General features: G+C 41.0%; 2 protein-coding genes and 1 non-coding gene across 3 annotated transcripts in view; 1 reads left to right on the plus strand and 2 right to left on the minus strand.

Annotated features, from left to right (window-relative positions):
- The window catches only part of LOC145439088 (prostaglandin E synthase 3-like), a 62,975-nt gene extending 50,343 nt beyond the window's left edge, over window positions 1-12,632 (minus strand). The window contains exon 1 of the mRNA XM_080316564.1: window positions 12,622-12,632. The gene's annotated coding sequence lies outside the window, so the exon portion shown is untranslated. The remainder of the gene's footprint in view (window positions 1-12,621) is intronic.
- On the plus strand, window positions 1,376-12,711 carry LOC145439086 (inactive ubiquitin carboxyl-terminal hydrolase MINDY-4B-like). Its single transcript, XM_080316563.1, has 11 exons — window positions 1,376-1,921; window positions 2,821-2,845; window positions 7,295-7,414; window positions 7,470-7,589; window positions 7,795-7,892; window positions 8,652-8,847; window positions 8,906-8,971; window positions 9,411-9,545; window positions 11,325-11,498; window positions 12,138-12,318; window positions 12,375-12,711. The coding sequence occupies exons 1-11, from the start codon at window positions 1,863-1,865 to the stop codon at window positions 12,530-12,532; spliced, it is 1,332 nt and encodes a 443-aa protein (XP_080172689.1). The 5' UTR covers window positions 1,376-1,862; the 3' UTR covers window positions 12,533-12,711.
- On the minus strand, window positions 3,595-3,666 carry Trnae-uuc (transfer RNA glutamic acid (anticodon UUC)). The gene has a single exon. It is a non-coding gene; the product is annotated as a tRNA-Glu (tRNA).
- Window positions 12,712-14,323: the final 1,612 nt, after the last annotated feature.

Raw genomic sequence — 14,323 nt, forward strand, 5'->3', positions numbered from 1 at the left:
TGTGGCTAATTAATAAACTTTTTGTTCATATACCAAGAAAGTCAGAACTGAGTGTGAACTTTTTTGCCTTCTCGGAATTAGGTGACGATGTCACCGACTTGCTAACAATAGTGACTAGAGCAGTGGTTCCCAACGTGGGCGATTTTGATAAACTAAGGGGCGAAAATACCAAAGGTGTGACTGAGGGCGTTGGGGGCGAAAATGTTAAAACGTACAGTGAGATATGGGGTAAAAAATGCACGTGTAGAAGGCTTACTCTACATGACTCGAAAAAAGGACAACTCTACGGAAAGAAGACGCGAAAACTGGTTGTCCGAGCACCTATCACCTCGGCAAATGGCCCTTTTTTAGTAAATTCACCAGCGATCAGAGTTAGGTGAATAAATTTCCTGATGGCATGTCCTCTTTGTCAGAGGCCTGGTTGTCGGGGCCTGATTGTCCATCCAAAAAGTCGCTGCTGAAGAGATTCGGTGTCTTAAACATAGAAGATATATGCGGAAACTAGAAATCGCCAAGTTTATGTATCAGTTCCATTGCGGTCATAGCCCCGAATATTTCAATGACTTCTTTACCTCGGAATATAAAGCGCACAATACGACACACGCGGGTCCACGTCGTCCAAATATCATATGATCGACCGGAAAGATCATCGCTCCATCAAATATGCCGGACCTGACGTGTGGAACAGTATCCCGTGGCCATCCGACAGTCGACGAGCATGTCCACATTGAAGTCGAAATCAAGCAATTACTACTAAATAAATACTAGTCCATTCTCAAGATTACCGGTCCACATGTCAAATTGTAACTAACCCACGACAGAGTTGCGTTTTTACTTTAGTCCAGTGGTTCCCAACGTTTTCCGACTAATCGATCGCCCTATTATCAATCTCGACACATGTTTTCGCCCCTCCTCCATATTTACGGATCATCATCATCATCTTTGGTTTATTAGCAATTTTATCAGTTCCATACACCACAGAAATGCGATACAATGAAAAGATAGGAAGGTGTCGAAGCGACTTTCAGTAGTCTATGGAATCAGACACCCACCTTGGCTTAGGCGATGTAAGGAGGAGGCATGCACACTGAATGAAAAGTAAAAGATGATAGTATTGAAAAAAGCAATCGACAAAATGGGAGTGGCATGTCATGGAAGGCGAGATTGATAGGGCAGGGTGTGGATTCACACCCTGCCCTACATTTCCTGTCTTGAGGAATTTTTCGTGAAAGGAATTCTTATTTGAAATCTCAATATTCCTCAAAAATGTATTTGATAATACGAGCACTTTTTCGTTTACTCAGAATTGCTTCGCGGGCCGGATGTGACCCATGGACCGCATGTTTGACACTCCTGCCGCTGAGGTTTGTTTCATCATTGCCACGGGTTGATTGGTTTCACTGTCAGTGATGCTAATTAAGTGGACTTGTCGGCGATAGTTTACTCTTATACCGACGACTTGATTATGGCGATACGATGGGTGTAAAATTTTTGGTATTGGTAAGTACTTGAACAGAGTGTGAGCGAAGCATGTTTGATATCATATAGCCTACTCAGCGACACACGCATACAAAGTAAAATGAATATACGAGGACATCGCGCGGGGTGTAGTCAGGCGGCTGGCCAATATTCCGACGCGAAGCAACAGAAGACAAAGCAGACTGCCGCTGCGATGGGTATAGCTTTGTTGATTCGTTACGGTTATGCTGTATCATCTTGATCCGGAGTTATGTTGGGTAATATGAGACGAATATGCCAATGAATTAACACGGCAAAGGTTAAGCATAAGCCTCAGCGCAGACGGTGGTGTTGCACTGTTGCAGTGCCGATCACGGGGAAATATAGCCAACTCAAATGCTGATATGGATATGAAGTCTGCTGTAACACTACAGAGATGGGCAGGCGTTTTTGATAAGCAAGGGTAAGTCCAAGTCGCACTTCAATAATACGTAGGTAGGCCTATCAAATCACTAACGCGGGCCAGCAAAGGAGTAGATGTCACTTGCAGATTTGTCTGTGAGAGATCTGTATATTAGCTAGGCCTTACGTACTGGCGAATTGAAAGCCACAAAGCCGGTATAGAAGTGTATGGCGAAGTTAACGAACTCGACATTGGTTCACTTCTCCGACTGCCTTTTACAAATTTGTTTGCTTCCGCCTTGAGTCTCCTTCGAACTGATATCTACGATTTGACTACAATATGCCGACGGAATGAACCTGTACCTGTACCCGCTGGAAATGACGTCTATGTTTACGCCCGTCGTTCATTATATTCACGTTGCAAAACATTAGTTAGAGTAGAACGCGTACCTGTATCTGTGCGTTCATTTTACATACACGATGAAGACATAGTATGATGTATTTCAATATTATCACTGTCTGAATAAAAACTCAAAGCTGCAATAATGTCCTAATCTCGTGGTCATCGGCATGAAGGTACCTTCGTTCAATCTCATGCATACAAAACTTACGACCATGATCAGAGGTGATCAAAGTAGTCATGTTGTGTGTTCCGATGTACCAGTTGAAGTAATGTAGTTGAATTCTAATCATTTACGAGTAGAAGTTTGTGTTTTCAAGCCATATCAAAGCCACAAGTAGAAGTTGAATAAGAAAGGTCCGAGAAGTAGGCCTAATCAAGTAAGTAGTTTTAAGAAGTAGATTGGAACAAGGAGTCGCTGATGTTTGTATGTAAATGGTCTCACTGGTACCATTTTCATTAAAGCAGTGGAGAGCATTAAAGCTGCCAGTTTGGTCTGAGGTATAAAATAGTTTGGTCTGTCTGGATCTGGAATACTAAACTTACACTTACTTTTTCAGAATGCATCTTCCCGAATTCAAGTCCGTAAGTAACCTTTCGCTGTATTGAAAAGTGATACAATGCGCCACTCGGGGTGGATTTCTCGTCATGTTTCATGATTCGCCACTTTCTACCATTGAGAATTCAGGCTTTGTCCAAGTGTCACTGGTGACATTCGAGCACAAACGACGATGTAAACACCCACGACGAGTATAAATGGCGCATTGAATAGTACATTTCACACCTAATAGTAAAAATGGCCGGATTGCAAAATATTCACATAGGCGACTACAGATAATAAGATCGAGGGTAAATGGTATTATTCGACAATATCTATTCCATAGGACTTTTATGAACATGCGGCAGTCTATAAGAGGACCCCAGCTCCAGATCAACTTCTTGAGGTTTCGGCATTTCAAAGATCGGTATAAAATAGCAGTGTCGAATAAATGGAAAGTATAACGCATGTCAGTAATCGTATTTATCCTAATTCCCGTCAATCCAATGCACTTATACGTTCTAAAATTATAACTTCGATTGATATCATGGTAGGGAGCAATATCCACTATTACAAATTCTTTTATACATCTTTGTTACGCATATCAACATATACCCCCCCCCCCCCGAGTAATTACGAAAACAACGTCATAGGAGGTTTGTCACTACAAGCCCTGCAAGTCCGCAAGTTCACGAATCGAACTGAAATTATATTTAAACCTGTATCATTTCAAAGCTACCATCGCTTTTATTCTGGAAAGGTCAATATATTTTTAAAAAGGAAAGAAAAGTGAGATTTCCCAGACCGGGAATCGAACCCGGGCCGCCTGGGTGAAAGCCAGGAATCCTGACCCCTAGACCATCTGGGATCACGAAAGAGTAGTGGATATGACGAAGCCATCATCGTAGTAGTCTAAAATGCACTAAAAAGTACTTACTGTATTCGTTGTGTGTTTTAATTTGAATATGTATCCCGCTTGATGGCTCGGAAAACGTCTGGTAGTTGATATTGTTTGGGTATGTTTCGGAAAATGATAACTTCCCAGACCGGGAATCTAACCCGGGCCGCCTGGAAGAAAGCCATGAATCCTGACCCCTAGACCATCTTGGATCACGAGGGCCGACTGGATATGACGAATGTATTATTGTAGTGGTCCAAGATGCACTACAAAATACTTACCGTATTCGTTGTGCATGTGTTCTGGTTTGGATATGTATCCCGCTTGATGGCTAGGAAAAAGTTTGGTAAATGATATTGTTTAGCTGGGGGAGATAGCGTAGTGGTGAAGATAAGCGCCTACCAAGCAGGCGGATCCGGTTCGATTCCCGTCGGAGGTTCATTTGGGCTCCTCTTCCCCGCTGTCGCCGTTCTTACAGCGACAAAAAAGCCCAGAAAAAATACCCGAAAAAAGAAAGCACTCACAAGGAATGGAAAGAACTAGTAGAAAGGGCCGCGGCTTCAAAAAGATCAACATCGAAAAAGAACTGTGACATCGGGCACTCTAGGCCGAGGTGGATGTTTGAGTAAAGGTTCGCTACTGATGTGTGTCGTTCGACGTCCTCCTATCTGTTCGTTACATTGCATTGTGTCTTATCGCCTTGTACATTGTGTGTAGCTTGTCCAGATGAAAATTATAACCAGGGCTTTGGAGCAGCCGTAAATTTGCATTGCTCCAGCTCCGGCTCCGGAGCTTTATTCTATCATAGATTAGCTCTGGCTCCAGCTCCGGAGCCGCATTATTACCACTGCTCCGGCTCCAGCTCCGGCTCCGGCTCTGAAAACTATCGAAGGTGTCTGTCTATCAGGGGTGGCCAACCCGCGGTCCGCGGGCCATATGTGGCACGCGAGAAGGTTTTGAGTAGCCCGCGAGCTAATTTCCCACTATATTATCAACACTCTGTTATATTATTGAAATTGAATTGCTCAGATTGTGAACTTGCAAGGCCAACCAAAAATATGATTAGTCTGACGCATTGGCAGATCCAGGGTCCAGTCACATTTTTAGTAAATCGTCGTACATCAAAATAAATTAATATAGGCTAGTAGTAAAATTTTTCTTCACGCTTCGCGTGTTTAATTGTCACATGATTTCTTTCTTTGTAGCCTACCCCCACCTGAAAATGAAAAAAACGCCTGATTTAGCCGATTGAGTCTAACTATATTCGTAATTACGAGAGAAAGTATTTTCGCGTTTGCGCTCGCAGAAAGATCGTCGCCGATGAAATGTAGGCCCAAAATGATTGTCGTATATCAGAGGAAGACTTCGATATCGATATGTGCAGATGCCGAATAGTCCTGTCCTTGCAAACTGACCCCAGCGGGTGGTATACAGTCGACCCGCAATATACCCAAGTAATAATAATAACTTTGGAAATTTTACACGCCTGGCGCGGCTAGTGGGCAGCGCACTCGTTCGTCAATTTCATGTGGCCCTTTAGCCGAAAAGGTTGGCCACCCCTGGTCTATATAGATTACTAATTTACCTGTAGGTTAGTTATCTATAGTAATCTAGAGTCTTTCAGCCGTCAGTAACAACGGATGCAGGCTTGTGACGACATAATGAATACTTGTCAAATGCCGATAACATCATAGTTGCACTAGAACGCACTTCACTCCGTGCCATTGCTGTGTACAGCATTAAAATTCTGATGCGGCGTTTTAACACTGGCACTGTAGTCGTTAACATTAAGCCATACATCTCAATTCAATTTTTAAATGTGCGATTATTATTCAACTGTAACTGTAGTAAGAGCAATATGGTCGGATATAACGACGAGATCAATAGAAACTCGATTTGTCCCAAATGGCCAATGGTTTGACGTTCGATATTGGTGCACTCGTTACCAGTACATCCGGTGTCGATCAAGTTTATCTGAATATAATATTTTCCGGTTCAAACAAATCGAATAATCGAATTAAACACTGCGCCATGCACACTGTGCCATGCACATTGAGCCATGCCCATAACGAATTAAACTATGCAGTATGCACATTGCACATTGCACATTGCACATTTACAAGTCACAGTGCCCGATAATCCGGGAATACTAGAGTATCAAGTAGACATCAAGAATGAATTAATGAAACAGATGATTACAAATTGGAAATCGCGTATCAAATCAGTAATTTGTCTCCAACATAAAATACCATGGGGTTTTGGGCTACTCTTTGCCATCCCCTATTTACGCTCAAAAATCCTTACTGGAGTGAATGACGATGATGTGCAGTAATGAATTCTGATTAGCATGCATAATTGCACACTCAATAACACTGTCCAATATCGCGGCCCGATTAGAGAACTATCACAAAAGAACGAGTATTTGCTTATCCGATTAATAGCAACGATAAGATGGAATTTCTCGGCTCGTGCTCATCATATCGACATGTGTAACGAAATCACGTTTTTATCCTCTCTCCCATTTCGCGTAATACATAGTGATCACTATTTTCGAACCGTATACAATTGGCCAACAAAATTGTGCTGATGATGAATTTGCGGGTATGCCGAATACCCACAATATTCACAGGCATATTTCGCATACCGAGGTTCGGCATTCATGTATGAAAATTGAACGTTGAACAAATGAATGCTCTGCTGTTAAATCCCCAGGAACATGGTTAGTTGGAAAAAGTAGCGCCAAAGAGGAAAATAGTCTTGATTTCGCGAAGGCCTGCTGTTGAATTATGTGAACTCAGCAGATATAGTTGTTGCATATATAATAGCATCTTATGAAATACGTCGGAGCCGGAGCTACCCCTCAAATAACTGGCTCCAGCTCCGGCTCCGGCTGAATATTATGTAGAGCTCCGGCTCCGGCTCCAGCTCCGGTAAAAATGCACGGCTCCTGGGCTCCGGCTCCGGGCTCCGGCTCCGGCTCCAAAGCCCTGATTATAACCCAATGTATTTTATTGCATAGCTATATTCCAAGAAAGAGATAACTCATCAGACCGGGAAACGGGTGAGAGCCAGGTATCCTGACCCCTTGACCATCTGGGAATACGGATAATTGTCGAATTAATAAGTATATTATTCTTAAATGCACAATAAAATTGTGATCCGAAATTAGAATGGTTAAATTAAGATATGAATTGCTCTTAAAATGCGAGATGCATTGATGGTCTTGTTTCGCGATACAAAAATAGTATTCCCGGATCGGGAATCGAACCCGTCGCCTGGGTGGAAGGCGGTAATCCTGACCCCTACTCCCCAGTTACAGTCTAAAACCGGAAACACTACTGCGATGAAACATTAAATGTCAATATGTCAGTTAGGGGCGCAGGTCTATAATAATTACCCTTTTTCGGAATCTCGAAGTTTGATTGCCCGGCGATCGTTACACGAAGAGAGTGCGAAGTACTGCATTTTCAACTCCTACATAATACATATATAGGAGTATGGAGAATAAATGAGTTTGTGAGCAGTAAATTGACCGCACATTTTTGTTGGCAGTGAAAGTTATAGATAAGGGATGTTTATAATTGAAGTGAATATACAGGAAACCAAAGCTGCATATCTTGTGTCTGGTCGGAGTGAATCGCAATCCATCTCCGGTCCAACTCCTCCGAATTTGAAAACAAAAAACGCAGGAACTCCGATAAGCCTACAGACGGCGAGGGTAAGGCCAATAAATGAATGACCAAATAGTTCAAATCCAAGTCGCATTCTGGCAGGAGTTGAGGAGAGCTCTATTCGGAGATGCTACGCGTACGTTCACAAAGGACTGGGAACAATGCCACTTTGAATTCCGTGACTCAAACTCATCGATTCCGTACGGACTTCGTGCGAATTTGGTAAGATAAAATAACTAATGAGATGCAGACAAATTTCTAGTCGTTTGATGAATCTCATATTGCGTAACAACCTGCCAGAATTATATGCAAAAGCTTAAGCCAGCTTAAGTTATGTGTCCCTTTGATGTTGCCTCCCAATAAGGACGCGGATGGGCTGTGGGATTTACATCCTTTACGGAACTAATGTGAACTCATGCTGTTGCAGGCCGGGCCCAGATCGTTGATTCTCTGCGTCAATGCCTACGTTATAAAGCATCTGTTGTCGAATATTACAGGCGACGAAGAAAAAATCGTTGGCAGATCGTACGTCCCATTTTCACGAAAATTAGCTTTTTCCATATCGTTTAAGCTTCTAATATTAGGCGACAAAGTCAAAAATCAAAGCGATTACGATAATACTTTCAGATAATATTGTGTATCCAATAAGAATATAAGTAGGGTATTTTAGTTTCGATATAATATAACACGGTACGTGCCGTGCTGACGAACGGGATACAGTTGTGCAGATAAATCAATACTTATACATACGTCTTTCAGAGGTCGCATGTATCGAAGTATACATATACTTTTTTAGGGTAATCAAGTAGACTTTGCCTATAATTGCATTACTTACTAAAGTAACTATGTTTTTCGACTGATTGCACTTTCGCCCAACACTTATGATTTTGAAAGGTAGAAAGTACTTTTGCGATAAGTTTGCATCAATTTTATGAGTGAAATTCTCATGAGAACCGCACAAAACACTGTCTGTATCATGGTAACTGAAAATATTTTTCAAGATTGCAACTATTTGTAGTGTAATACATAGATACATCTTGTAATTTCAAAAGTGACCGCCTAACGGCCTACGACCTCAACGTATGCGACCTCTACCAAATATACCTTTTGAAATTACTTACTTGAGTGTTTACGGTCACGGAGCTTTTATTTTTTACTTCTACTTGTAATTGAGTATATATTTACGCAGTACGTCTTCGTGAATAGCAGAGCTGACTATTAAAAAATATCAAGGCAAAAATATAAATCGTCTTATTCCTACTTAACTACCTCTGCTGTCATTAGACCACCATGTCCAAGCGCTACAGAACAAACAGACGCCTTGGTCGAGGCATTGTGTGACATCTTATGGAAACTGTCAAAAGAAGTAGACAGTTCGCCTTCGGAAGATTGTGGACGTCAAGTAATCATTTGTGTTCCCGGCAAAGTGGAATGTTTCGATACTCTCGGATATCTGTTGGCGGACAACATTATTGAGAAGGTACTAAAATGATAGACCTTGTATAATATAATATAAAATAAGCGTTGTCTTCATCCAGCTATGGTTGTATAGCTTCTACGAAATGAAAGACCTTAAAGTCTTCATCAGGAGAAACCTTGACGTTGTAAGTACACGCGCGGTCTTCCCTGCTCTTTTTATACTCTACTGATAACCGCGTTGATTCTTTGGGATGGGTGATTTGAAGTTCGATCGCCACGCCATACACAATTCTACACTAGGCTAGTTTTCTTGGTGGCAAAATACGACCCTTGCGCTTAGATTGTGGATAGCTAGCCTCATACATTCCTTTGGATTGTAACAATTTGGTGCTCAACTGCATATGTAGCCAATATCTATAATATAATTAAGAATAGGCCTGTTCGATTTGGCGTGGCTTGGGGAAAGGAGGCACGCTTCCAATTTTCCAACTCACGTATCATGGCGACACAGAGGTCGGTGCAAACTTCGAACCACCGAAATACACGCGACGTATTATTGGCGGATGCAGTGCTGAATACCTTGACATCATACGAATGAATCAATTGGATCCAATTTCATTCTAGTTTTGTGGTCAAGGTGGACAAGGAGCTATTCTCTTTGTATATAGCGTGATACTCACACACGGAACGCAGAACATACGTTCTGAGCTTGGAGACTGTCAACAGTCGATAATGACCGAGAATGCACGGCCAACACAGGTCAGAGCATATCACAAATATTACCTACAATATAATGTACCTCTCTGCTCTATACCATGATGGGCTTGGGCTTAATATATTGTATATATTACATCTTCGTATCACATTATCTTATCGAATTCAAGCGTCAATATTGCGAAGATATATAACTATATTATGATTAATTATGCACTGGTCAACAAAATGAGAAAACAAAATTTTCGCAGAACATCTAAGAGCCGTTTCTGGGGTTTTCGAGGTTGCTGATTACGAATATCACATTAGTTTTTCCAGATTGGCTCTTGTTCGGGAGATATTTATAGCCCTAAAAAAGCCCAAAATTACTGTATTTAACCTTGATTATTTCACTTGATAGGAAGAAAATCGTAGTTTTTTCTAATTTTATACTGCGCATAAATAGATAATTGATTATGAAGAACCCTCATGTCGTTCTCAGCCATTTTATCAATATTAAGTTGACCTGGTGCGAAATATTTGTTTGTCAAAAAAGCAGTTTGTCAAGCCTAAGAATTGTACTTTTGCACAACAGAAGTATATATGCCCCTGTATCACTTGGTCATTCTACCAAGATTAAAGAGGAGTATAAAGCTATAAAATTTGTCCTTAAAAAGCGTAACTACAATACTCATATGCGTTTGATTTCTTTTGACTCGTAAATGGATAATTTTCCGCTGAATCAACAAAGTGGGTATACCCATAGTGTCCCTATCAAACGAGAAGCTTAAATCTGGTATCTTTGATAGATTTCCGATTCGAATACGGATGAAAGATTCCAATTTCATATGAGCAAGGAGTTCACTGCATGGCATATATCAATTTTTAGAGGATCACTGATCACAAAACACTCAACTGCAAACAGTTGGTCCGAAAATTCGTCTCTGCATATGGAAAACTTGGAACGAGCATAAAAGTTCACGTCCTGTTCAGTCATCTTCATATATTTCCTGATGATCTTGTTGATTAGCAAGTGGAGAGGTTCCACCAAGACATCAAAACAACAACAGGAAGATATTAGGGCAGATGAGATGAATATATCATTGCAGACCATTGCTGGAACCTTTCGAGAAACTGCACTAAATTGCTTTCAGGCGAAAATCGTACAAGAAACAATTGTGCTTCATAATAAATGAATAATATTATATTCCAACTAATTATTTCAAATTTACAATAGGTGTTTGACGTAAAACTGGTTGAAATAATGCCACGTTATTTGAGTATCTATGTAAATACTTATATACATGACTGGCGTATATTTATGTACATGATATTCGTGAAAGTGTATAACTACGATAAATCTAATACCCCTAAATACAGCGCTGTGCTGTATTTTGATTTAAAAGAGTCTATTGTGTGTAAAAAGAACAAGTAGATTGAATTTCTAAACTTTATAGTGCGACAGAGCCGATTTTCTATCTAGCCATTATAGCGAAAATGGGAGATTTTGGTCAAAATAGCCCCATGGGTTATCTCCAAAACAAACGCCAATTTGAAAAAAAAAACTAAGGTCATATTCGGAATCAGTGCCCTTCAGACGCCCCAAAACCACTCTTACTTTGTCTACCTAAAAATATGTGTTGACCAGTGTTATAATTGATAAATGACAGAGAAATGTGCTTGATCTCATAATTCTTATTCGATTTCGCTCGTAACTATAGTAGGCCTACTGCTCCGCAGCTGCTACTATTCGTACATTTCTGTCTATTGTGGTAACAATCGCAATTTATGCGTATTATACCTTCGTACTATTCGAATAGTAATCACAACTTCACAAATTCACAGGCATTTCACAATCTCATTATAGCTGGTACAGCATCGTGTTTTTTGCACAGCGGCACCGTGCGGTACGACCGTTTAGGAAGAGACTTGCCTATCCCTCTTGTGGGGTTACACAAGCGAAGTGAAGTTGGATTTCTATTCTTTGACAAAACTGAAGAAGATTCAAAGAGAACGCAGGTATGAATACCCATGATATATGGTGATTACTAGTATAGCCCAATGAAGCTATAGATGTAATGACAGCTGATCATGGAATTGCTAATTGTATTTATTAGCCACTATGACGAAACGCAGGAGCATTTCCTTGTAATCAGAGGTGGTAACAAATTACTTCTACCTCTTAGAATCTCTCAAGTAGATTCTGCCTAGTTATACTATAGCGTATAGCCTATTACTTAAGTGGTTATGTTTTATGACTACTCCACTTGTACTTGAACAGTTTGTAGGCAAAATTACTCACCTCTTTTTACTTATTTTTTTTTTATAGTAGAAAATAATTTATGATAAGTCTGGATCGCTTTTACAAGAGAAATTGTCCGCAACTGGTTTAAATAGCACCTGTATCAGGGTGACCAAATATATTTTTCGGAAATTCCACCCGTATTTCCAGTGTTATCAGTAATTTTGTGTTGGATGTACCAATCTTCGACTTACTGCAACTACTTTCTTGAGTAATTTCCATAAATTCATTTTCTACTTCCGCTCCAATTGGTTTTGACATGTCTTCAAAATCGCTACTTCTACTTGTAATCGAGTATAATTTTCTTAGTACCAAAGCTGACATCTTTGACCTCCTCTGCTTGTGATTGTGCACAGGTGGGCTGCATGCTTCGCACACCGCTACAGCCGATATGGATCACAAAAGTTAACGGGTCCTACGGACTTATATTTTGTACGATGAAGGATTTGGTAGCAGACTGGAAGACGGAGCGGTACTTCTCGGTTCATTATTACATCGGTCACGACGCCCAAGTGAATCCGACATGCATTAGCATAGGTAAGCATATCACCCCTGAAAGCCATCTCGCATCGTGGCTTTCAATTTTTTTACAGACACAAGGAAGAAGGCTTGTCTCGATCCGAGTATGGAAATCTCATACTGGGATGACGAGGAAGAAAAAGAACGAAAGCAGCCATCACTGGAAAGATTGCTCGGAGCCAAATGGCCTGATGCATTGATTGATTGGAATGGCGAATCACCGTACTATTGAATCAGCAAGACATCAACCCCACCAAGTCCCGGGACATGTCTTTAGTCAGCGAATATCAAATAGTTGAGTGGTTTAAATAATGGGTTGAATAATACAACCATTTTTCATGACTATACTGCTATTTACTTTTATCACTCACAGAAGACCAATAAAAATGTGAGCACTTCGTTCTGTCCGAATGCAATTTTCATGGATTTTATCGGAAGTAGGTTGGTTATGTTAGCCACAGGTGAGCCTATAGTTCTACTCAGGACGTCTCAAGTTTTTTTGCTCTGCGTCTTCATTTTAGAAGTTGAATTTTTACGCGACCCCAGATTGACATTTACAGCTTAAATGCATATGAAATGTGAATGAAATACATGACATTGGCCAATGAAAGTACTAAAACAGCGGTTCTCAACCTTTTTTGACATGCGCCCTCCTTGGCGATGGTCAAAAAATTTGCGCCCCCTGCACTTATCGTCATGTCAAAAAGAGCACATAGTATAGTTTGTTTGTTTGTTTGTTTTGTGGTATTCATCGACTACTATGGTCATGTACACCAGGCCGATACTCTTCATTATTTTCCGTAACTGCCGACTTATAGCACGGCCCACCTCTAGGCTTTTTATAAGACACCTCTTACGTGGATGAGGTGGCGAGAACGAGCCTAGGTAAACCTCCAGCACTTGGGTATCGGAATTCTGAAGTCGACCTCGGTCGGACTCAAACCAGCACCCATTGGTGTTGCAGCCGCGGATTATACCACTGCGCTATCTTGCCACATAGTATAGTAGTAAATTAGCATAGTAGCATGGTGTACTTATGGCAGGCCGGGGCAAAGTGCGGCCCGCAGGCAAAGGCGGTCCGCGGAGCAATTCTGTGCGGCCCGCGAAAGGTTTCTTGAAATTCGAAATATAAAACCTACTTTTTAATGTTGCCGCGAGGAATAAAGCAATAGGATGTATAAACTGAACCGGAAATTCGTTTACTATCAAGCCCGTTCATTAACATGCCGCGATTACGCAGCCTATACGTAGCCTACCCTACCTCATGCGTAAACCAGATTCCAAGTAAAGTCAATGTAGCAAAGTATGCCATTGCAATTAAAATGACAAGAAGTCGCCAAACCTTCCTTGTTGCCATTGTCACATTACGCATTGCGCGGTCTGTGTTTCAAATTTTTACGTGATGCGTTTCCAAATCCCGAAAACAAGTCATTCGGTGCCCGTGATTTCTATGAGTCACGATCACTCGTAAATGATGTCAAAATAAGAAATCTAAAAGTCGAAATTCGAAGAAAGTTTGGAGAACTAATTTGCTTACTGGAGTCAGGGGTAAACCCGTCTTTTCAGTAGTTAGTGCCGAGCACGTATCCGTGTTGAAGGAGCATAATTTAACTCGGGTCTATGACAAAAACACGAAGACATACACTCGGTCAAGGTCCGCGAATTTCAGAAAAACTGCGAGCTTGGCTAAACAACCAAGCCATTTCGCCAAGCTGCACACTTCTCGGGATGTGTTGAATATTTTGTCCGAAAACCACGATGTCCAATTGTTCATAGGCCATATTTGACAGTGAAGAAATACCAATTTGGAATGGTGTGCGTCTATTAGTTTAGTAAGCTTCGGCGATTTCAATATTTTTTCACATAACAGACGAGAGGTCACAAAATAACATATGTAACGAAGTAATTATACCAACGGCCCTCCCAAATATTTCCAAGACAACACCTCACTCAGCTCTAGCGGTAAAACTGAGTGCGTGGGATGAGAGAGGATACAAAACATAGCAATATATATGCAATTACC

This window comes from Botryllus schlosseri, chromosome 5, assembly GCF_051294905.1.
Source record: "Botryllus schlosseri isolate E-star chromosome 5, Bs_hap1, whole genome shotgun sequence".
NCBI lineage: Eukaryota > Metazoa > Chordata > Ascidiacea > Stolidobranchia > Styelidae > Botryllus > Botryllus schlosseri.

Excerpts from the sequence above, each read along its gene's own strand:
- LOC145439086 (XM_080316563.1), top strand. The coding sequence starts at position 1,863 with ATGGATATGAAGTCTGCTGTAACACTACAGAGATGGGCAGGCGTTTTT. Across the intron at positions 1,922-2,820 it reads GGCGTTTTTGATAAGCAAGG|AATGCATCTTCCCGAATTCA; the intron begins GTAAGTCCAAGT and ends TTACTTTTTCAG. Across the intron at positions 7,590-7,794 it reads ACGGACTTCGTGCGAATTTG|GCCGGGCCCAGATCGTTGAT; the intron begins GTAAGATAAAAT and ends ATGCTGTTGCAG.